General features: G+C 40.6%; 1 protein-coding gene across 2 annotated transcripts in view; it reads left to right on the top strand.

Moving 5' to 3' along the window:
• LOC115468739 (serum paraoxonase/arylesterase 2-like) overlaps positions 1 to 23,962 on the top strand; it is a 55,264-nt gene extending 31,302 nt beyond the window's left edge. For both annotated transcript variants that reach the window (XM_030200699.1, XM_030200691.1), the window contains exons 7-10: positions 11,270 to 11,351; positions 18,000 to 18,128; positions 19,993 to 22,029; positions 22,881 to 23,962. In XM_030200699.1, coding sequence (XP_030056559.1) covers positions 11,270 to 11,351; positions 18,000 to 18,128; positions 19,993 to 20,160 — 379 coding nt within the window. In that variant the 3' untranslated portion in view covers positions 20,161 to 22,029; positions 22,881 to 23,962. The remainder of the gene's footprint in view (positions 1 to 11,269; positions 11,352 to 17,999; positions 18,129 to 19,992; positions 22,030 to 22,880) is intronic.
• The last annotated feature ends 533 nt before the right edge of the window (positions 23,963 to 24,495 follow it).

Genomic DNA, 24,495 nt, shown 5'->3' with positions numbered 1-24,495 from the left:
AATAGTTGTCTCCATTGAACTATAAGCCCTTCAGTACATAAGCTACACCATTTACGTTCTAAGTCTTAGTTCTCTTTTCTTCAATTTATATAGAGAAAGGAAATTGCCTTTTTTTTCCCTCTGTCATAACCTTTTTTTAATGGTGCCACCTCATTTATCACATAATGTAAAGCCCTATTCTAAGTTTCTAGGCATCTAAAGTTAAAAAAGAATCTACCTGTTGATGGAATATTGTGCTATCAATATAGCCTCTCTATTAAGACTTTCCCTTTCTATAAAAATTCTTTCTACTTCAAATTTCAAATAATTCCTGGATTCTATACAGTGTGACTTGAATTGTGTGCACAAATCCGGTTGTATTCTGGATTTGCACATGCAGCTTAATCAGCTTAATAAGACAATCAGCGCTGATAATTGCCACTCAACAAGCAATTATTGACACTAATTGGCTTTAATTAGAATTTAGGCACATAACTTGCTAAGCATATTCTGCAAAGTGATGCGTGTAAATTCTAATGTGTGCAGCCATAAAGGGGGCATGGCCATGGGCATAGAATGGGCGGGTTCTGGGCATTTCTAAAAACTCTGCACATCATGATAGAATATACCCGGTCCATGCCTAATTTAGGCGTGGGAATTTACACTGTTTTACTTGGCATAAATGGCAGCGCCTACATTTAGTCACAAACACGCCTAAGTGTATTCTATAAACCACGCCTAAATTTAGGCATAGTTTATAGAATATGCCTAGGCATGATTTTTTTTTTTTGCACCAATTTTATAGGCCTGATATATAGAATCTAGCCCAATATGATCAGTCCAGAGTAACGGCCAAGAAGATACATTCTCTGCCTTATAAAACTGCTGTAACCTAGTAGGAGCTAAGATCAAATCTACAATATGATCTCTTATATGAGTTGAAATAATCACTATTGTAAGCTCTTTGAGCAGGGACTGTCTCTCTTTGTTAAATTGTACAGCGCTGCGTAACCCTAGTAGCGCTCTAGAAATGTTAAGTAGTAGTAGTAGTAGTAAGGGAGGAAATTATCAAGGTGTGTTATGCCTATAACCAGAGGCGTAGCTAGGTGGGGTGCAAGGGGAGCAGCTGCTTCCCCAAATGGATTTTGAATGAAATGGTACGCAAATTAGACCTGCAGCCTCGCACCGGCACCTATTTCACAAAAGGTCTGCTCTCCCACACATCAAAACCTATAACATGACTTGTGGTTTGCACCAGCTGCACACCACAAGTCGTGTGCTTGTTTTTACACAGTAATGAGCTGTTTTACATGCATTTGTATCTCATTACTATTAACCCGCAGTGACCTATCACCATGGTAGGGCATAGCAAGCTGCATTAGAGCTCTTTAAGTCACATTAAGGGACTAATTCTGCAACTTAAGGCCCTAACACAGCTTGATAACTACCCCTCTTATCTTCAGGATTATCCGTATGGAAACTAAAGTCACCCAATATTTAATTATTTACCTTTCCAAATCTACAAGGTAAGTCCCTGCCCCAGTTTGTGCCTCAGATAGAGGAGACTGAACTGACTTCTCTAAGGTCACAAAGATCATCAGTGGGGGAAAAAGGGGGTTTGAACCCTAGCTTCTTTGGTTTTTGGCCTGCTGATCAAACCACTAGACTTCCCTTTCACATAACATGACTGATTAAGGTTGTGCACTCTTAATTATGACAACTGTCCCCTTGTGTTTGCCAAGCTGATGGGCCACGCCATGCCTGTTCTTGGTGGGTGATGAAACCAAAGAGAAAGCTGAAATGAAAAATAGAAAATATGAAAGCAGAGAAGCAAGAGGACAGGATTCAAATAATTACAACAAAACATTGTAGTTGTAGAACAAATATGAAAATAAATGTCAACAACAATATAAAAAACTGACTAGGTGCTTTCCATTCTCACTCACCTCTTCTTTGCCGAACAAGGTTAATACATGCTACACTGCAATCTTATGTATATTTTTAGTGCTTAAAGCTGTTAAACTTCCAAATTCATACATATCTGACAAATGAAGCCATGTGAAGATACTCAATCTTGATTTTCTTCAAGTGAAACTCATTCAAATGCCTACTCCTTCCTTCCTTGGTTTAACACCCTTTGAAAACTAAATTTAGGTGTCCTTTTACTAAACTGCGGTACATTTTTGCACTTGACACACATATGCAAAGTAGATGCAAAATCTGTGTGTTAACTTTTGGAGGTATGGTCAGAGTCATCCTCTAAAGCTCCTGCTTGGTAAGTGCAGCTATTCAATCCCTATGATCCTGTCACATGGTAGGTGCATGGTGCAAACTCCCTGACCCCCCACCCCAACACATTTCACAAAAACCACATAAGACAACCCTCTGATCTGGATACCCACTTGGGTGTGATTGGCATGCAGCTTAAACCAGAGTATACTATGAAAAGACTTAGAGCTCTTGAACCAAAACCTTGTTTAATGCAGCAATCAAACAAGGAAAAATAACTTACAGATCAGATGTGCTGGACAACAGTTTTTGCATTGCAAACTGGCAGTTTGTTCTCCACCAGTTCTCTCCCCATGGGGGGAGGGGGGAGCATGGTTTGGTATACCATGTACAATCATAATGGTTTGCAGTTATTATATACATGTATTTTCTCTGTTCCTAGTGGGGTCACAATCTAAGAGTATTGTACTTGGGGCAATGGAGCGTTAAGTGACTTGCCCAGAGTCACAAGGAGCTACAGTAGGAATTGAACCCAGTTCTCTGGGTTCTTAGCCCACTGCACTAACCAGTAGGCTACTCCTCCACTCCATGTAAGAGAGAAGCTGGACATAATTCAGTAGCATGCTGAGAGTAATGCTGTTTATACTTTTGCAATGTTAAAATCTTTGATAGCAGAGAGCAGCACCGGACCACCTACTGTGCCTTGGTCAGGCAATTCCCAGGCAGGAGCCGCTTCTGATGCTGAGTTGGAAGCACTCTGGGAGCTTTAAAGATCATCCTGCTGCGGGATGTGGCTTTGGACACTTGCCCGAACGGTTCCGCCACTTTGAAGCCCACTGGAGCCAGGAGCCGGGTATTCTGGTTGTTTGAAGTCCTTAAGATGGTTAAGTGAAGGAACAAAACTGTGGGAGGCCTAGGTGTTAAGTTGAGCCCGGGCGGTATTAAAGGCCCAATGGATCAACATATTATGGTTTCAGGTCATTTGACTTCTAACAATTTGAAGTCCTTGTCTCCTGTTGAGGCATCTCTGTCTTTGGGTGAACGTATCCCACACTCTCAACCTGCTTTAAGACTTGAGGAAGTTAAAAATCCTCATTGCCTGAGGAGTTTCTAGTCCTTAGTGATGGCAAAAGTCCTAAGGACCTTCTGCAAGTATTTTTGAATCTGTGCCACTTCCTGTCCCGGTTCCTGTATCAATGCAGGTAGCAGCTTCAGGTATGCCTGCATGCGCAAGTTCTTTATCTTCGAACTCAGAGGTAACGTTGAAAGATCTTTGAATGATGGTAACATGCATGGAATCTGTGCTCCAGGCTAATTTCAAAATTGGCTAAATATACTGAGGATGCTTCTGCAAAGAGAACTGAGCAAGATAAGAAGCTGATTAAAGATGGAAGATTGTTTAACTAAATTGGAGACTCAAAATTCCTTAATGCAATCAGCTGCCACTGCAGCTGTTAAGGACAATTATTCTATACATATGCAGCTGGAAAGGTTAGAGAATGTGACCAGGGCTTCTAATTTGCCTTTGTTAAATTTTCCTATGACTCATTGTGTTTCTCCTAGGGAGCTCTTTGCCAAATATCTTGAGGAGGTAATGTAATACTCACAGAGGGATACAGTGATTGTTAATATTTATTATCTTCCAAAGAACTCCAGAGTTGAAAAGGAGGAAGGAGCCCTGGATCCTCTTAATGCTCCTGATGGCTTACATCTATCACATTATTTGGAGTCTTCTCAGGATGTAATCAGTAAAAGGGCCACCTTGATAGTGGTTTTACAATCCGCAATGTGTAAGATGGACATTTTAAGAGCTTATTTTCCTAAAAAGTAGCTTCCCTTTTGTGGGCAAGTTATTTATATATTTCATTTGACATTGCTAGATCTACTTAGATAAGGAGGAAAGCTTTCTCGCAATTGGTTTTGGCTATTGGATCTACCTTTGTTCTTAAGTTTCTATGTAAATAATTACTTATCAGAATGATCATTTTGTTTTTTATGATTCTCTACAGTTAGAAGAGTTCTTGTATGATAAAGCAATAGGGCAACAGAATAAATAAAGTGTTTAAAGTTTTTTTCTTATGGTTGAGTAATATAGGGTTCGATATGGTTTTCCTTTTCCCTGTACTAAGTATTTATAAGATAACTACATTTATTTGTATCTGTTTTTATCATTTTTCCTCTGCTGCTCCCTTCATGTGGACTTGATACTTGATTATGTGCTTTTCTTTATTTTATTTTATTGTATTTTGTTTTGTTTTCCTTGGATGGTATTTTCTTTGTATTATTGTAATACATTTATATTTAAATGCAAATTTAAACAAATCTTTGATAGCATTGCAGTAGCTTGAAGGGGGTCATACAGGAAAATAAAGCATAGGCGCTTTCAGTGCAGACTAACTCTTACAGACCCGATGGAGAGAAAAGGAGGGAGAAGTAGCTCAGCATGCGCAGAGAACATGGCAAGCTAATAGAGTCTCAATACATAGGAAGCTGGATTGTGCTCTGAAAGAGGGAATTACAGGATTACAGGGATTTGTAATTTGAGGGCACAACCCAATTCCCTGCTTCCATGCAAATGAGATGCCAACACTCCCCACCTGGTATCGGTAGATATCACTATTTAATTACCAAAACTATCAACATTATAAGCATGTCAAGTCCATTAATAAAGCTGAATCTTGTAGCTTCACAACTCCTTGTTTGTCTCAAGTTCTCTGTCGTTCTCTGTCATTCTACAAGTGACTTTTCTCTTGTAGTCTCACAGAAGCTGAAACAAGAGACAGACAACACAAACAACATACAAGCGAGAAAATGTCTCTGAGTCTCTGGAGTGGACAGTGGTCCATGAAATTCACATCTCATTGTGGTGTATGTGGATCACTGGGTCGGTGATGACTCTTGTGAAGCAGTTTGTTGTCTTTCATGGGAGCCTGGTGTCAAAGTTCCCAGGTGGTGCCACAGTTCGGCATCTCTGATTGTGCTTTATTAATTAATGTATTTATTGATGACATTTTTATCCCACATTATCCCAAACAGGATCAGGTTCAATGAGGGTTACATACAAGAAAAAAATCAACTTAGAATGCATTCATATAAATTGTGATAATTTAATATTTTAGGAATAATTATATGTTTACTATGAAGCTAAGACTAGAGTACTAGTTAAGTTAAACTACTACTACTACTACTTAACATTTCTAAAGCGCTGCTAGGGTTACGCAGCGCTGTACAATTTAACATAGAAAGACAATCCCTGCTCAAAGAGCTTACAATCTAAAGGACAAGTGAACAGTTAGTCCGATAGGGGCCGTCAAATTGGGGCAGTCTGGATTTCCTGAAAGAATTAGGTGCCAAAAGCAGCACTGAAGAGGTGGGCTTTCAGCAAAGACTTGAATATGGGTAGGGAGGGGGCTTGGCGTAAGGGCTCAGGAAGGTTGTTCCAAGCATAGGGTGAGGCGAGGCAGAATGCGCGGAGCCTGGAGTTGGCGGTGGTGGACAAGGGCACTGAGAGGAGGGATTTGTCTTGTGAGCGGAGGTTTCGGGCGGGAACGTAAGGGGAGATGAGGGTAGAGAGGTAGCGAGGGGCAGCAGACTGAGTGCATTTGTAGGTTAAAATAGATAAGAATACAATAGTGGTGGTATGTATCTGATCTTTCATCAGCTGATTGATGAACTGCATCAGAGTCACAGTCTATAAATTCAAAGGAGTTCTCCATAGCTGAAGACGTGTGCCAGGTTTTAGAAGGAAATTTGGTCCTGATAACCATGTGGTTTGCATTAGATGGGATACTGGCACAACTCTAGTGGCACAGTCTACTAGATTTTGGTTAGTTGGCGTGTAATGCCACTGTTCCGGTCATGTTGACTTCTGTATATGCTCAACTCTGTTGCTGACATACTGTACATGTTAAAAATCTCCTGGTTTGGTTGTTAGATGTAGCCCAGGATGACTTTACTAGTGGTATAAAATTGACTGTGTGTATCTGAATGTTCATTTCACTTAGTATCATCTCTGCTATCACTACTGCCAGCACTATTCCACACAATTCTATGTGTGGAATGGTATGATTGGGTTGTGTTGCTAACTTGGCTTTACCAAAGATGAGTCCTACAAAAGATAGCCCATATAAGCCTGTAGTTTTCAAGGAGGCCACTGTAGCTATGGCTTTTACAGAAACATCTGAGAAGATGCAGATCTCTTTGTGACAGGCAGTACTGAGTGCTTCAGGGATGTAAGTGCATGGAATGTGCAGTTGTTCAAGAATGTTTAGAGAACCTTGCCATTTCTCCCATTCTTGTCGTAATTGTGGTGGTAGTAGGACATCCCACTCATCAGTACTTTGGGAAAGCTCCCTCAATAGGGATCTTCATTGAATGGTGACTGGAGCCACCAAGTATAGTGGATCACACAGACTGTCGACTGTGGACAAGACACCTCTGCGTGTATATGGTTTCTGTTGGGTGGAGACTTGAAAGGTAAAAATGTCTCTTTTTAGGTGACCATGTAAGCCAAGGCTTCTCTGAAGTGGAAACGTGTCTACTCTTAGATCTAGATCCTTTAAATCTTTGGCATGATCCTAGACTGTTGAAGGTGATTTTGTAATGTCTCTGATTGGCCTCTGCCAGCATTGTTTGGCTTTATCTACGATAGGTAAGGACTTCAAACCATAATCAATGTAAAAGTCTCTTTTAATGAAGCATCTGGCATCCATGTCATATTCTCTTTCTCCTTGTTGGGCTGTCGTTCTAAGCCTGTAGGTTGCTACTGCAGGTGATGGACTGTTACTAAAGATGTGAACTTTTATTCTGGGTTCCACAGTCTCCTGGTTGATGATGTTGTTAAGGTACCACAGGACTCTCAAGTAGTTTCTGTAGTTTGGGTGTGGAACGTTTGCTGGATATCCACTGTTCTGAAGCGAATCAAGACTCCTAATAAGCTGTTGATCATCTCTGGCTCAGAAAGTAGCAGATTTTTGAGTGAGATTCCTTGAAACTGAGCACTGGAATCAAGCACAATCCTGATCTGGCCTGGTTTTTGTGGATGGTATTCACCAAAGATAGGTAAGTACCAACATTCTTCACTGTCTTTTAATGGTGGAGTTGACTCTGCATGGTCATTATCCAACATGTTTTGCATGAATGTTATAAAGTGCTATTTTGTCTCTGGTTTCTTTCTTAGTTTCTTCTGCAATGAAGTAAGTCAAGAGAGAGCTTGCTCTCTCTTATTAGGGAGTTCTGATCTGGGTATCTGAAATGGTAGAGGAGCTACCCAAATATTTGACTCATCTTTGTAGAATTCCCTATCCATGATTCTCAAGAACTCTCAGTCTTGTACTGAAAGAGTCAGTTTGTTAGCATCCTTGGTGACTTGGACCACTGAATTCCCCAGATGATATCCTAAATATGGTGGAGCAGTGTTCTGACAGATGGTTGAGCCAGGGTCAGGTTATTCCCTGCTGAAAACCTCCTTCATGTGCAGATGATTATGGCAAGGCTTGAACAAGGTGGTGCGCCCATTCTCCAAGATGCACATTTTATATACTTCTACACTTGGTCACCTCAATCTAAGGCAGATGTCACCTACTATCAGCCATCCCAAGGCGAGCTGGTAGGCATATGGGTCATCAGGTGTACCTGCACATAACTCATGAACTCTGATCAATGTTGGTACATCTCTTCCCAACAAAAGTAAGACCTTGGCTTTTGGGTCTACAGATGGGAGATACTTTGCTACAGGTTGCAAATAATAGGGGGAAGGTCATTCCAAGACTTCGGAGCAAAAAAGAAGAAAGCAGAGGAACAGGTAGAATCATAGTGTGCCAGGCAAGGAGAGGATAAGGTGAAACGATTGGCATCCAAAGATCTAAGGTTGCGGTTCGGGGTATAGGTTGCCCATTATTAGGTCCAAGCCCGACTTTGCTTAATTTAAAACACTCCTAAATACTATCATCTGGCCTTTGGACCCATTTCTGTTAAGGTCTATGCTCCTCTCAACCGGCATCTGCAGACACAGACTCCTCAGACCCCTGCCTTTACTGTGTGATTGCATGCTGTCCTATCCATTAATGGTATTTTATTTTAGCTTTATTTGTTTGCTATTGATTATTGCTTTTATTTTTAACCGCTGTGATCAAGTGTATTGTAATAGTGGTATATCAAGCCATCAATAAACTATGATCTATAAAATGTCCCCCCACCCTCCTGTACCTCAAAGCCTCTGACATCCTTCCTCTCTCCTTTACAGCCACTGCATGAAGCAAATTTCCTGATTCCCCCCCCCCCCCAAATATCTTCTATGACAGACAAAAAAGACAGTCTCCACATCCCCTGATCCCTCTTGGATACTACCTGACGTCTTTAAAAAAAAATATCTCCGGGGGGCGTGTCAAAATGGCGGTCGCGACTCGTGTGTGATTAGGTCGCGTTTAGCTGGTCTCTGAATCTCTTGAAATTATACAAACAAAATAATGCCACATACCAAGAGAAAAGGTCTGGTAAGAATTCAACCGTCGATGAGTCTTACATCTTCACCGGTACAGCTGACGATAGACCGCTTCACAACGAGCCGAGCACCGGAAGCTGGCGTGGTAACCCCTGCAGGGGCCGCCGATGAAGGAGCATCGATGCCCCAAGGGTTTGAAACATCTTTGTCTCCGCCAGAAATCAACCCTCCACCGCGACCAGCTTTTGAAAAGGGTGAGCTGAAGGAGCCGCGAAAACCGGAAAGCGGCGACCACGACTCCTCATTCGGCGGTAGCTGGCCCCGAGAAGCTGAGACAACAAGCTGGGAACGGAAAGTTCCCCAGGTGGTGACGCTGGAATTGATTTGGGAAGCGATTCAAGAACTGACTTTGGCTTCGAGGAAGACAGCTTTAGAGACTGCTTCAATAGTGAGTAAACTTGACTCCTTATCTACTGCGTTTGAACAGTTGAAAAGTGACTCGACATCTCAAATATCTCAGGTTCAAACGGACTTAATAAATTTCAAATCAATGACAACAGCAGTGATGAAAGATAATATGATAATAAACCGAAAAATTGATCAGATTGAAAATTATAATAGGAGATTGAATCTGAGAATATTGAATTTCCCAGTTGTTTCTGGAATCTCCATTCTTGAACTTTTTAAGAAATACCTCATTGAAATACTTCATTACTCATCTTCCTTGTTGCCCCCAATTAACAAGATTTACTACTTACCAAATTCAATAAAATCTGTGGAAGATGAGAAAAATGTAGTTTCTTTAGAACAAGAACAAGAGAAAGAACCCCTGGATATTTCTACAATTTTAGAACAGTCACTATCAGATATAAAGACTAGAAGTTCTGTCCTGGTTTCATTTGTCTTCGAACAGGACTTGAATTCCCTGATGAAAATGTATTTTAAAAATGCTTTGACTTTTTTCTGTGGGGCCAGGATATGGATATATCCTGATGTGACTAAAACAACCCAGGACAGACGAAAATTATTTTTGGCTTTAAGAGAAAAGACTAAAGCTATAGGAGCAAAGTTCATGTTGACATATCCTTGCAAATGTATTGTATATTATATGAATAATAAGTATGTCTTCCTCGAGCCTGATCAGCTCAAATTTTTCCTGGATCAGAAAAGTTTAACCAAATAAACCTCCATCGTAAGTTGTATTAATGAGAAACGATGTGCAATTGACCAGGCCATATTTCTTATAAATAAATGCTTCTTTTTGTTCTCCTATTATTTTTACAGCCCTCTACTTTAATTGTGGTCTGAGGCTGAGCTATATTTACTTTAAGTAATACCTGTAATAATTTAGGAAATTCTTTATATTAATTCCTTTCTTTAATTTGTTTAAATAATATGATTGGAAAAATATTAGCTCGATATTGCTTGATTCAAGTGTATGCTTGTAAAACTGTAAATTCAATAAAAATAATAATAATAAAAAAAAATATCTCCCACCCTCCTAACCCCCCTCGCTCTTCCTGGAGCCCCTGGTTTCTTGCGGGGAACAGAAGCAATCCCCAGTCACTCCTGCTTCATTGATGATCAGGGTTCCAAATGGACGCTCTGACTCTTAGCAGTAGTGCCGCATGACTACCACAAGAAGTCAGAGCTGCCATTATGAATCCCACCTATCAACAGAGCAGGAATGACTGGGGACCACTCCTCATTACTAGATACCAAGGACCTCCAGTAAGAGCCATAGGGGTTGTTGGAGGATGGGGGGATATTTTGTAAGGATCTTGGGGGTATATGTGGGATTGTATGTATGATTGGTGGAGAAGGTATCAGGGGAGAGTCGAGAAATTTGCACCATGTGCCCACCATGCACTAGGTGCATTAAGATCAGGCAGCTGCACTTACTGCCCCTCTTGAAGAGGCAGTGAGTGCTGGCATGCTAACTGTACAAGTGGCAGCAAGTGTTAAGATATTGTGTGCTAACTGGTATGTGTAGCACATGCTCACTGTCTGCCCATTTCTTGCCCTGAAGTAGTGTGAGAAAACTGCAAAGCAAATGTGGTACCAGTTCCTGTACCACACGTTAGTTAAAGGGCCCTTAAAGTGCTGCTGTACCAAGAACATCCTGTATGTGCACATGCCAGTGAGGAAGATCTTCATTTTCACAGTGAATACAGCTGGTGCTTTGCTACTAATTAGAAACCGTCTAAAGCAGTGGTTCCCAACCTGGTCCTGGAGACCCTCCCCCCCCCAGCCAGTCAGGTTTTTAGAATATCTACAATGAATATTCATGAGAGAGATTTGCATGCACTGCCTCCACTGTATGCAAACCTCTCTCATAAATATTCATTGTGGATATCCTGAAAACCTGACTGGTTGGGGGGGGGGGGGGGGCCTCCAGGACCAGGTATGGGAACCACTGGTCTAAAGGGTAGTTATGTCATTTACATAAAAACAATTCCACCTCAGTCCATGGTTTACCATATTGTCAAAAGAAGCTTTCTTAATATATTTTCTAGTTGGTGGCATGCGATATAAATGCTATGGTGCACTTGGTATAGGAATCTGTTTTTCTGTCTATTTCACAAACACATCAGAAAAATGTTCTTTTTCTTCTTTAAGTTATGTCTATGTTGCTGATATCTTGGGTCACAACATCCATGTGATGGAAAAGCATGCAGACTGGTCTTTGTCTCCAGTGAAGGTAAAAAATAAATAAATAAAAAAGAGAGAACTTTAATTACTGAATGTTAAAGGTACTCATGAGATTTGTTTTCTCATGGGTCTGCTGCCCATGGATCTCTCTCCATTACAGTTTGCTCAGAACTCAGCAGCATCACCTGTCTCTAACCCTGATATGATCATGTAATCCCTCTTGTATCACTACATTGTCTTCCCATTCAATTCTACCAAACTTTCCAACTGCTTGTCTTCGGTTACAAACACAAGCACTCTTCAGCGCTCATGTCTTCATATTCCTCAGTTCTCAAATTTTGCTTATCAGGCAAGCTGCTGTTACTGAGATCTTTCCTCCACTAATAAACTCCATGTCTTTTGGCTTTCTAGAATCATCTCCTTGAAAACATACACCAGGCCCTCCTCTCTTTCCAGATTCCTATCCAGCCTGAAAACGCACCTCTTTCCATCTCACACATGGCTTCCTTGCATTGCCCATGAGCTGCTCTTCTTAGAGGGGCTCTTGGCAGGTCAGACCCCTTGCATGTTGGAGCACCACTGCTTTAATTAAAAGGACCTCCCTACAGTATGGGGTAACTATTAAGTAGGTGCTAATATTTGTGTGTCAGTTACACCCGTAAATGTTCAGAATACTAGCACCTATTTGCTGGACATAGGCCTACACGGAATTATGTAAATATGTGCATATCTGTGACAGCACACATTTTACAAATGTGCAGACTGTGAGCAGAGCATGGGTGGCACCCAGATTTACACGTGACATGTGAATTACTATATGTTATGCGTGTTACTGGAACTTAGGTGCACACACTTGCACCAGCTTTATGACTGGCACAAGTGCTTGGCCTATGCACGTATGCTTGTATTTATCTAGTTATGCTAGTATTCTTTGAAGGAAAGTAAAGGCCTATTTTCCTTTATAGGATATGTAACAATCAGGTGCCCTGTGGGTGCCATGGAATAATCCCCTCCCCCCCTCACGTCTCATTGATGTTTCTTGTCTCTCTGTCTTATCAGACTATAAGCTTCAATAAGCATGATGTATCAGTATTTTTGAAACCTATTTTCAGACATACTCAGTTGTTAAAGGCGGGATTTGGGCGTTACTAAGACATGGACGTTTTTCAGCCATAACGGAAAGAAACAAAATTGTCCAGGACTAAAACTAAGATGTTTTGAGCTAGAACTGTTTTTAGAATGAATAAGGCACAAAAAGGTGACCTAAATGACCAGATAACCACTGAAGGAAATCAGGAGTGACCCTCTAATACCTCCTTAGTGGTCACTGACCTCCTCCCACCCCTAAAAAATGTGATTAAAAACATTACTTTCCAGCTTCTATACCAGCCTCAGATGTTAAAGTCAGGTCTATTAGAGCAGCATGCAGGTCCCTGGAGTAGGGGGACTCAGGTCCCTATCTCCCTGTACCTGTCACATTTGTGATGGAAATTGTGATCCCTCCCAAAGTCACCAAAACCCTACTGTACCCACATATAGATGCCCCCTTCACCCATAAGAGCTATTGTAGTGGTGGTGGTGGGGGGGGGGGGGAGGTTCGTGAGTTTTGGGTGGGTTTTGGAGGGCTCAGAGTACAAGATAAGAGAACAAAGATGAGATGTGTACCTGGGAGCATTTTTATGAACTGCACACAAGGGCCCTCTAGGGTGCCCCATTGCTCTCCTGGGATGTCTGGGGGACCAGTCTACTAAACATGTTGGTCCCTTCTACATCCCAATGGCATGAATCTCTATGTTTTGTATTTATTCTTTTTTTTTTTTCAAAGAAAAAGAAAAGATAGACGTTTTTCTTTTTTGAAAATGACCTTTTTTCCTACTTGGATTTTGGGTATTTTGTGCAAAACATCCAAAGTCAAACTTACACATTATATCGAAAATGCCCCTCCATGTGCAGCTGGTAGTGCTACATTAATAATTTATTTATTTGTTACATTTGTATCCCACATTTTCCCACCTATTTGTAGGCTCAATGTGGCTTACATAGTACTGGAGAGGCATTTGCAGACTCCAGTGTAAACAAATACAAAGTGATATTGTGGTAAGATAAAGTTCATGTGGCACAAGCCACATTAGGGAATCATACAATGGAACAGTTATGTTATGTCCATTACATACTTTAATTTTGTTGTGTTGCAGAGATCAGGCATTTATGTCAGATTGGTAGGGTATGCCTTTTTAAACAGGTTAGTTTTTATTTTTTTCCGGAAGTTTAGGTTGTCGTACATAGTTTTCAAGGCTGTTGGTAATGCATTCCACAGTTGTGTGCTTATGTAGGAGAAACTGGATGCGTAAGTTGATTTGTATTTGAGTCCTTTGCAGCTTGGGTAGTGCAGATTTAGGTACGTTCGTGTTGATTCGGATGTGTTTCTAGTTGGTAGGTCGATCAAGTCTATCATGTGTCCTGGAGCTTCACCATAGATAATTTTGTGAACCAGAGTGCAGATTTTGAAAGCAATGCGTTCTTTGGTTGGGAGCCAGTGTACTTTTTCGCAGAGGGGGTTTGCACTTTAAAATCATGTTTTTCCAAAGATAAGTCTAGCTGCCGTGTTTTGAGCGGTCTGAAGTTTCTTTAATGTTTGTTCTTTGCATCCCACATAAATTCCATTGCAGTAGTCTAAATGGCTTAGTACCATTGATTGTATCAGGTTGCAAAATGTTTCCCTCGTTTGAGTTTCCACATTGAGTGGAACATTTTCTTTGTTGTGGATGTCACTTGGCTCTCTAGTGTTAGGTTGCAGTCCAATGTAACGCTGAGGATTTTCAGGCTGTCTGAGTTAGGGAGGATGTAATCTGGGGTGTTGATAATTGTGGGGTTGTCTGCGCTGTGTTGGGATGAGAGGATAAGACAGTGTGTTTTTTCTTTGTTGAGTTTTAGTTGAAATGCATTTGCCCAAGAGTCCATGATGTTCAAGCTGATCTTGATTTTGTTAGTGATTTCTGTCAGTTTAGATTTGTAAGGAATGTATATTGTGACATCGTCTGCATAGATGAAGGGGGTTAAGGCCTTGGCTGGATAAGGACTTGGCTAGTGGGGTCATCATTAGGTTGAAGAGGATCAGTGATAGTGGTGATCCTTGTGGTACTCCGCAGTCTGCTTCCCATGGTGATGATATGTTTGAGTTTGATTTTACTTGATATGTTCTTGTGGTTAGGAAACCCTTGATCCAGCTAAGTATGTTTCCACCAATCCTGAAATTATCTAGTACTCTTATTAATATATTGTGATCTACCATGTTGAATGCACTAGACATGTCGAATTGGAGGAGGAGGATATTTTTGCCTATTGCTATTTCCTGCTTGATTTTGGCTAGGAGAGTGAGTAGTACTGTTTCTGTGCTGTGGAGGGGGCGAAAACCTGACTGTGATTCGTGTAATATTGAGAATTTGTTTATATAATCTGTAAATTGTTTGGCTACCATGCTTTCCATCAGTTTGACTGACAACGGGATGGATGCTACTGGACGATGGTTAGTGATTTAATTTGTTTTTTTCTTGGTGTCTTTTGGTATCGGGGTGAGTAGGATATTGCCATTTTCCTTAGGGAAGAGACCTTGCTATAGCATGTAATTTAGGTGGGATGTGAGGTCTACTATGAAGCGGTCAGGGACAGATTTCATTAGGTAGTTGGGGCAGGTATCTAGTTTACAGTGAGTGTTGGAAAACCTGCTGATCGCCCGTGCAACTGTATCGACTAATGATAATAATAATATGACATGAGCGCTCAGGTCGTACTGTGAGAAGTCAACAGTATGAAAAATAATTTGAGTCGCTGAAGCATTTGAAACAAACACATCTGAATGCAGCATTCCCTGTGCTATTGAAATGATTAATAGGAATTCACTGCATCCCTGAGGAGCTGCAATTGCTTTCATGACTCATGATATTGACACAGAAGTGCTGGGCATTTTGGAAATGTTAGAAAGTAAACATTTAAAAGCTGAGTATAGAGGGAAGGGATATTAGAAAAAATTACCAATACATTTCATGGCCAGGTAGACTGTGCATTCTCTATGAGACAGAAAAGTATATGCACAAGTGTGGAATAAGCTGACCACAGGGCACCTGTGTGAAATGTCTGAAAAGGCCTATATCTTATAAAGGTAACAAAAATGCCTATATATATCTTTATAAAATTACACTATGCAGAGCCAGTAGATTGGTGAGGCAAGATTTCTCTTCACTAAATCCATGTTGACTTTGTTTCATTAATCCATGCTTTTGAATATGCTCTTGAATATGCTTTAGGAGTTAGAAAATAGTCCCCTTATTTTCTAACTCCTATTGCTCTGTCTCATCTATGTGTTCCAAATTTGCTTCCACCTCATGGTGTCTATTCACATGTTTTGTTGTGCGTTGTGTTAACAATTTAAGTAGCATTCTATGCCATCCTATATACTGTTATTTGAATATATTTACTGCTATAATTGTCTGCTGTAATTCTTGCTGTACACTATCTTGGATGAATTTTTTCAAAAAGTTGGTAAATAAATCTTAATACACAAAATAAAGAAATAATTCTATAACTGGACACCTGGAAGATTTGGTAAGATCCTGTTCTGCAATAGAATCTAGGAGCCTAGGCTCCATGCTAGAATCTTCACATAACCTTGTATTAATATGTGTAGGAAATGTGGCAGAGACATGGTTAACTTACAGTATGTTGTAAGCTACATGCATAAGTGGTCCTGCTTATGTCCTGCCCATGTGTCACACTTGAGTTCGCCCCCTTGTAAGTGAAATGAGTATTTGCAGAATAGCATATAGGCACTATACTAACATTTACATGTGTAAGTGGACACATATGTGTGCGTGCACTGGTATTCTCAATATATACACATGCAGTTTGCACATAAATATGAGCATCTAGACCAGTGGTCTTCACTCATTTTTAAATCGGGGCCACTTTGGCTGCAGTGAGCTGAAGGAGAGTCACCTCCTGTCTTCCCATGTGATGTTATGACACTGCTGACCAGTGTGACAGTGACATGCACTCCACCAGCCTGCCTTCAAACTGTTTATTGGGTATATCCTCAAGGAAGTGAGCATTTCCAACAAAGCCAGCCCAAGGCAAAGATGCCACCTGAGGCAGAGCTTGCATGCCCCCCCCCCCCCCCCCAGGCATTTTACATGGTCACGGAGACTTTTCAAACTCAGCAGCGGCAGCGATTCCCATACACTGTCCTGCCACTGCCGGCACCTGCCTCTTCCCTTTACTGCAGCTGCCTGAGTGAAACAGGAAGTTAATTCAGGCAGCCGCAGTAAAGGGAAGAGGCGGGTGCCAGGTTTGGAAAGTCACCATGACCAGGCAAAATGCCGTGAAGCCGTCCCCAAGATGCAACTCCTAAAGAGTGCTGCCTGAGGCCCCCGCCTCAGGTGGCCTAATGGTTGGGCCGCCCCTGATTTCAAAATGTATTCTCTTCATCTATTGAGAAATACCTTGTCCTTCAAGCATGTGGCTCTTCCTCCCATCCACCTACCCTTTTCTGTCCTGAACTTGACTTGGAAGGCAGACGTTAGCAGAAAAATAAACCAGAATGATGATGAGAGCCACCCCAGAGGTCTCCAAGGGCTGCCATTGGTCCCCAGGCCTTGCATTGAATAACACTGTCCTAGACTATGGAATTGCCCTAATAGAGAGCAATTACCCGAAGGGCACGTATGTGACGTTTATTCTATAAATAAAAGTATTAGCATAACAGGTGGTATACATGCTCATAATTTAGGCATGAACATAGCCATAGAGCTGATGGAAATGTTCACCAGTACCTTGCTGAAACACATAACTTATAGTAGTCTAGAATGTACATGCAGAATTGTGTGTCCCACCCATGTGTACATCCACCTGTAAATTACGTGCTGTGTAAGATGTATTTACAGAATAGTGTTTAGATGGAATTTTGGGGCCTAGGTGCACACATAGACATGTATATGTCAGTATTCTTAATCTTTACATGTGTAATTCACTCATAAATGTTGGCACCCACTTATAGAATTACCCCTAAAGTCCTGGAGTGGAGCTAGGGTGGAATGATTATATAGATAACATTGATATTCAGCTGCTTATGTATGGCTAAGCAGTTTAATATAGGTCAGTATGCATTGCCAGTGACAGTGATCACTTATACTTATATACCCCCCCCCCCCCCCCCACTTGTATAGTGTTACTGAATATATACAATATTGAGACCATGGAAGGGAGCCCGGCTAATTCATGCAGTCGGCAACAAACCCGGAAATTCAATGTCGGGGCTGTATACAATGACCGGCTTTGAATTTCAGGGGGGGTTTGGCTGCTAAAAACATAGCAGTTTAAGCTAATATTCATCGGCTGTCCAGCTAAGTGATAGCGGCCAAAGATAGACCTGCTATTTACGCAGGTCTGTCTGGCCGCTAAACTTGGCCAGTCAGCTTAATGCAAATGTATTCAGGATGATATATCCCATATTTTATTGAAATTGGTCAAGTTTTGACAGAGTTATGAAGAAAACAAGCTTTGTATAGGTTTTTTAAACTGTTTATATAATTTGTTGAAAGTATTTAATATTTAAATACTATTGCTGGTATTTAGAAAACTGACCCAGCTATTTAACATTTCATGGCCTATTTGTTTCCCCCCCCCACCCCCCAATAACCAATAGGTGCTGGAGTTTAACAACCTGCTGGATAACTTATTTGTTGACCCCGTGACAGGAGATGTTTGGGTAGCATGTCATCCTAAAATGTGGGAATTAATGTTTTACAGCCCTGAAAATCCACCAGGATCTGAGGTTAGCAGTTTCATGTATATGAATAACTTATCTATTTAATCATGCTCTAAATTGTTCTTTTACCTCAGACAAGTCCAATGAAAAAGCACTGATACAATGGCACAGCAATTTTCCAATAAAGCAGCATGATTAACCTAAACTGTTCATGCACTTCGCAGCTTAGTATAGACTGTCAAGAGTTCAATATTTCCTATAAAGAATGTGAGTTTTTGTATTGATTTTCATACAGCAAAACAAATGATGATGGGGTCCTTTTACTAAAGCTTAGTGTGTGCTGGCAGACATTAGGACATGCATCATTTAGTGCAATCTGGTGTCTGTTAGCACGCGCTAAGCTTTAGTAAAGAGTCCCAGAATATATATAGGACAAGTCCAGAACAATAAATGAATCACTTGCATCCCAAAAATGCACCAACAATCATTTAAAGAATAGAGATGAGCCTCAAAATAACATGGCTGATATTAATGTTTACCTATAAGCCTAATGGGGAATAACCTATCTACCAGAGTGTCTGAACTACTTACTCACTACACAAAAACTCCAGTCCTTCTTTATATTCAAATATATCTTTTATTACCTCCGTGTACGTATTCACTGTGGTAAAAATTCCTATATTATAAAATCGTTACCTAACTTCATTCATACCACATTCGCCCACTTATGTTCACGCTTGGTTGTCATAATAATCTGTAACATAATGACATAAGATTACAAATCATACACTTGAAGTGCAAATTAACACAGATATAAACATGTCATCTTCTACACCGTAACACTGTTATAAAACCGCCACCTATATTGGCGTGAACCTATGTATGTTACAACGTCACCAGCTTCCGTCCATGATGAAGTCACCAATTATGGCGCTGCTCATAAATAAAGCTCAATAAAGTCACCATGCAATAACCGTGGACTGACTGACGTCCACTGATATAACGGACTCCGCTCACAGTTTTTCAAGTGCGTTGCCCGCTATACTTGATTGACACCAGTGAAGGCAATGGGCGAGTCGATATCAGTCCACCATCAGAATAAAGATATCACTCCTGCTTTGCACGGTTCCCCAATGCTGGACCGCATTTCGATAGTCTTTTTCTTCAGGAGGAACCACTTAACATTCTTAATCCACAGAGCGGCTGCCTGCCTGATGGATACTCACACCAAGCGGGAACAAAAGATGGGAACCGTGCGAAGCAGGAGTGATATCTTTATTCTGATGGTGGCCTGATACCAACTCACCCATTGACTTTTGCCTTCACTGGTGTCAATCAAGTATTGCGGGCAACACACTTGGAAAAACTGTGAGCGGAGTCCGTTATATTGAAGATTCTGAACACCATCATGGGGGACTAGGGGAGGGAAAGTGAGATGGACACCTGGATGTAGAGAGTAAGGAAGGGTCTAGGAAAGGAGAGAGAAGATGATGAACATTGGGGGGGGGGGGGGGTTGATCGAGAAGGAATCGGGAGCTGCTGGACATGGGTAGGGAGATGCCAGTCTATGGGTAGGGAAGGGGTAATGCTGGATATGGGTGGGGTTTAGGACTTTGAGCGGGGGGGGGGGGGGTCAGCCTTGAGGATGCCCATTCACTATCACAGCAGATCTAAAATTTGAAAGAAATCCCATATGATTTGATTATACTACAAGTTATAATTTTCACTATTTAGTAAAAAAACCAAAACAAACTATTTTCATTACATCTATGGTGATTTTTTACAGTTCAGATGGAACTGTCTACACTAAATTTGCCACTGAGAACCTGGCATATCAGTTTAGAGATTACAAGAAATGAACTAAAGTAAACTTCACACGGAAGTTAGAATCATGCTCACTTTGTCTGCATCTTTCTTATGCTGTTTACAGGTTATCCGTGTGCAAAACATTCTGTCGGAGAATTCCATTGTGACCCAGGTTTATGCTAACAATGGCTCTGTGCTGCAGGGCTCCTCAGTAGCCTGCGTGTATGACGGGAAGCTTCTGGTGGGGACCGTGTTCCACAGAGCCCTCTACTGTGAGCTTGAGAAGCCATGAGCGTTGGAAGCTATCGAATAACAGTATCATCATCTGTTCACCAAGTCTCTACTGTGATAATGTTCCACAAAATGTTGACAGAATCACTGAGGAACAATGCAATATCTTACCTTAGAAGAAGTAAAGAAGTAGGGCCCAATATTTAAAGGGTTTATGCGCCTAACTTTGAGAGTGATATTCCTAAATTGGCCTCTTTGAAAATTTATTAGTGCTGAGTGCCTAACTTTATACTCAAACTTTCACTAAACTCCTAAATTATGAGCCTAAAATGTGGTTGGCAATGAAGCAGATATAGGACATGGAAAAACTTGGAGCTTAGCATTGATTTCAGCAATAGGCTCATAAATCTAAGCAAATGATTAGGAGGATTAAATATATAAGCATAACTTTTAAGCTCCTAAATTAAAAGAAACAAAGAAACATAGAAAATGAAAGCAGATAAAGACCATGTGGCCTATCCAGTCTGTCCATCCATATCATGTATTACCATTTCCTCTTCTTAAGAGATCCCACTTGCCTGCCCCATGCTTTCTTAAATTCAAATACAGTCCTTGTCTCCACCACCTCCACCGGGAAGTTGTTCCATGCATCCACCACCATTTCCATAGATCATTTTTGAGTGCATCCCCCTTCAACTTCATCTTATGCCCTCTCATTCCAGAATTTCCTTTCGGTTGAGAGACTCGCCTTGTGTCCGCTTATGCTGCTGAACTATTTAAATGTCTCAATCATCTCTCTTCTCTCTTGTCTTTCTTCCAAAGTATACATATTGAGGTCTATGTGTTAGCCGGCTCAAAAATAACCAGATATTCGAAGCCAAAGCCTGCACAGGCTCCAGCTTTGAATATCCGGGAATAACTGTCGGCCGAATATCTGGGAATAACTCTGTTGGCTGAATATCAGACCTACTATGATAGTATTATACAGAAATTCTTAAGGTGACTCCAGAAACCATCCCTCTGGTTACCAGACCTTTCTACATACCAACTGCTATGGTAGAAAGCAACAGATGTGATCAAATTTGGAAGTAGTCTTTGAAAGTAGTTTAAATGTTACAGCTATGTTGCAAGACTCTCCATTGGGAACTTTAACGTGAGGGACATTTTTGGTAACATTTGCTTTTGAACCTGATAAAATCTGGATTCAGAAATAGATGTGCTTCATTCTTGTTTGGGATCAACAAGTTCTGTTTTTTCCAGACATTTCTAGACTCTCACAGGAAAGGCACAAGCCTTTTCCTGGATACAAAGCAATTGGTTGTTTCTAAGGGTGCAACATTTTTGTTGCATTTCCTTTGTCTGTGTGTGGTTAAGTGGCACAAATCATAAATATGCATTTTATGATCCTATTCACTTGAAACAGTTCTTGGATAACAGACTGGCCCAGAATTTGCCTATATCAGTTTCTTAGTATGAATTATTGGTTGTTTTTGTAGGTAACTGTTTTGAACGAATGTATTTGATTTAATCGCTTCAGTAAAGCTGCCTGACAATTTAATTGTAATAGATGTACTGCTTTTTTTGAATTTGTGCCCTTTTTCCCACAATCTTGATCTCCTCTTTTGAAGGCTTACTAAACTTTGGTATATTATTAGTCATTCTTAAGCTCCATTTCCTTTTTGTTTTATCTACCATCGTCTTGGCTGTATTACTTAATGCAAGTCTTATCTTGTAAATAAATATATGTTGAAAAATTGCATTAAAAAAAGGTTCAAAGTTATTTTGCTTGAGACAGTCAGACAGACATTCTTGACCCCTTTTATATATAATTCTTTCCAATTTCCACTAGGTTGGAAAGAATAAAATGGCCAACATCTGAACTGGGACAAAAGCGATCCCTGCGGGACCTCCTGTTCTGCAGACAGATCAGGTAACAGCTGAAGTGCAGCACATCTGGCATTGCACAGGAAGCCCCCCATGTATGCAAAGCCTTCCAAGGAAAGCGCTGAAAAAATCCTCCAGTTTCACACATCACATGATTTGTTTAGTTGGGTTAATGCTCCAGATCGCTACTGGAGCAAGCAGGGGAATACAGACTACATTCAAACTGCATGCTCAACGCTGTCACCAAGAAGAGTAACTTTCAAGATCATTTTCATGAGTAAAACAGTGTTTTAAAAGTGGAAATGGTCGGATGTGAAAGGTAAGTTTATATCTGTACAACCTGTACATGTGTAACTTTACTCATCATTTGAAGCATAAGCACCAACATTTCCAAATAATTGGGGTGCCAAATACAATACAAATTAACCCCCTCCATGATCAAAATGAAGGAACCTACTTAATATTCGGGATGCCCAGTACTTACTGGCACTCACAGAGCTTGCTCCCATGATTTCTGAGGTCACAGGTGAGAAGGGTGCATTTATATGACTGCTCTTGTAAATGTGAATTTATGCATACATTTTAACACATAAAAACTGTGTGCACCAAATGTTTTCCTGGGACAATTTTCAAAATGAAAGTCCATGCATTCATTTATTTTGAAAATTCAGCAAAGTTCACTGAAAGAAGGGCATATGCAAAGATTTTACACATGTGTACAGTTATAAAATTACTCCCTCAGTTTGTTGCAATTTTTAATGGAATAATGCTTTAAGATACACAAACATGTATACTTAAGAATGTACATGCTGGCATAACCCTTCGTATGTCTAAATAATGGCAACTCGTAAAATCCATGGATTTTGGTTACTGGAAACGCTTTCATGCCCTTGACAGGTGGCAGTTTCTGCAGAGTTAAAGGCAACATTTCAGTGGAGCCAAGGACAGAACACACATCCGGACCCAAGAAAGACAGAGTCATCGGCACATGGAGTGTGCACTGTGTTTCATGTACCAGTCTCTTTTACTGAATGAAAATCCACAGTATTAAATGCAAACAAATCCTTTTAAGGTAATACAATAAGCTGCAACAATCATGACATGACTGCTTGAAGTCATTGATTTTGAAATCTCGGTACAATCCAAGTTGTGGACTGGATTTGGAACAGCGTCAGCTGTACGTCTGTCAAAAAAGGGTTGCAAAGTGAAGCTGGAGAAAAACAACGACACAGTAGTCCCCTTAGGGGAAAATACAGTACAAATTGTACAGGTACAGTAACACAAGCAGGCTTTCCTATTATACACATCCACATAGAAAATTAATGAATCATAACTAAACAAAATAATATTCTCAGTGCTTTTACTGCCTCATTCCCCTAGCTCGTCACATATTTATTATCAAAATCTTGGGTCACAGGAAATATACAAACACTAGTATCACTGGGTCTGTAAAACAGCCTTTTGGGTTTCTTAGGAATCGTTACTTAGCCAGTTCATTAGGTGGTCTCTACCTATGCACAGACTTTTCCTTTTTCTAATAATACTGGTCCCCCTTTGACTGGTAGAACACACAGTCAAGAAAAAAAAAATCCATATTTGAAATATCTAAACAGAGTACCATAATTTTTCTGCTCTGGTTCTCTCTCGTGATACACACCGTCCTCTCTCATATGACACCCTGGAACTATATAGGTTATGTGTGGCATAGAAAGTAACCTCAACTGAGAAAAAGGGGGGGGGGGAGGGGAATCAGGATCAGACTGAAACCCTGACCATGCCAACATCCCCAAGGCAGTAAGGTATTATGTACCATATGAAACAAAAACAACAAAAAACTTTCTCTGGACAAATGCAGCTGCAAAAAAAATTAAAAATTGAGAGAGAGAGGGAGAGAGAGAACATGACTCTATAGTGAGAGCTGCAAAGAAATTGAAATGTCTTATTAAAAACAATATGGCAAAAAAAAAAGCTAGCGCTCATTTATAGCAAAGAAATAATACTTCTGCACCACAGGCAAAAGATTGCATACCGGACAAGAACCTCTGCAAAGCATTCATTACTGACAATGAAACCACCACATTGCGTGCAATAAACCAATTGCATGACAACACACAAAAAAAAATCTGAAACTGCCTCTGCCAAATGCCTTTTTCTGCACAGAAATTCCAGAAAATTCAGTGTTCTGAACTTTCTTACGCATTTTCGTGTTAACCCCTTTGTGTGCTGAAATAAGAAGGCACCCTCTGTCATGCTGTGTTGCTTGCTTTCTATAAAGTGCTCTAGGTAACAAAAAACTAAAGGAAACTTATTAAATGTCAAACAAGTCAATTCACAAAATAGAGTGAGGAACACCCTTCATATAGTTAAACACCTCAGCTGTGGCGGCAAATCGCCGCCACAGTTGAGCAGTTGCATGGCCTGTATCACATTAAAGAAGCTCTCGTAGTATTCAGTCCCCTGAGGAAGCCATGTGGTGAAACGGATCCCCGTTGGGACCAGGATCTTACTGCTT

Source organism: Microcaecilia unicolor, chromosome 1, assembly GCF_901765095.1.
Source record: "Microcaecilia unicolor chromosome 1, aMicUni1.1, whole genome shotgun sequence".
In the NCBI taxonomy this organism is placed as follows: Eukaryota; Metazoa; Chordata; class Amphibia; order Gymnophiona; family Siphonopidae; genus Microcaecilia; species Microcaecilia unicolor.
Note: the sequence above shows the minus strand (reverse complement) of the source record. Positions and strands in the feature narration are given on the sequence as shown.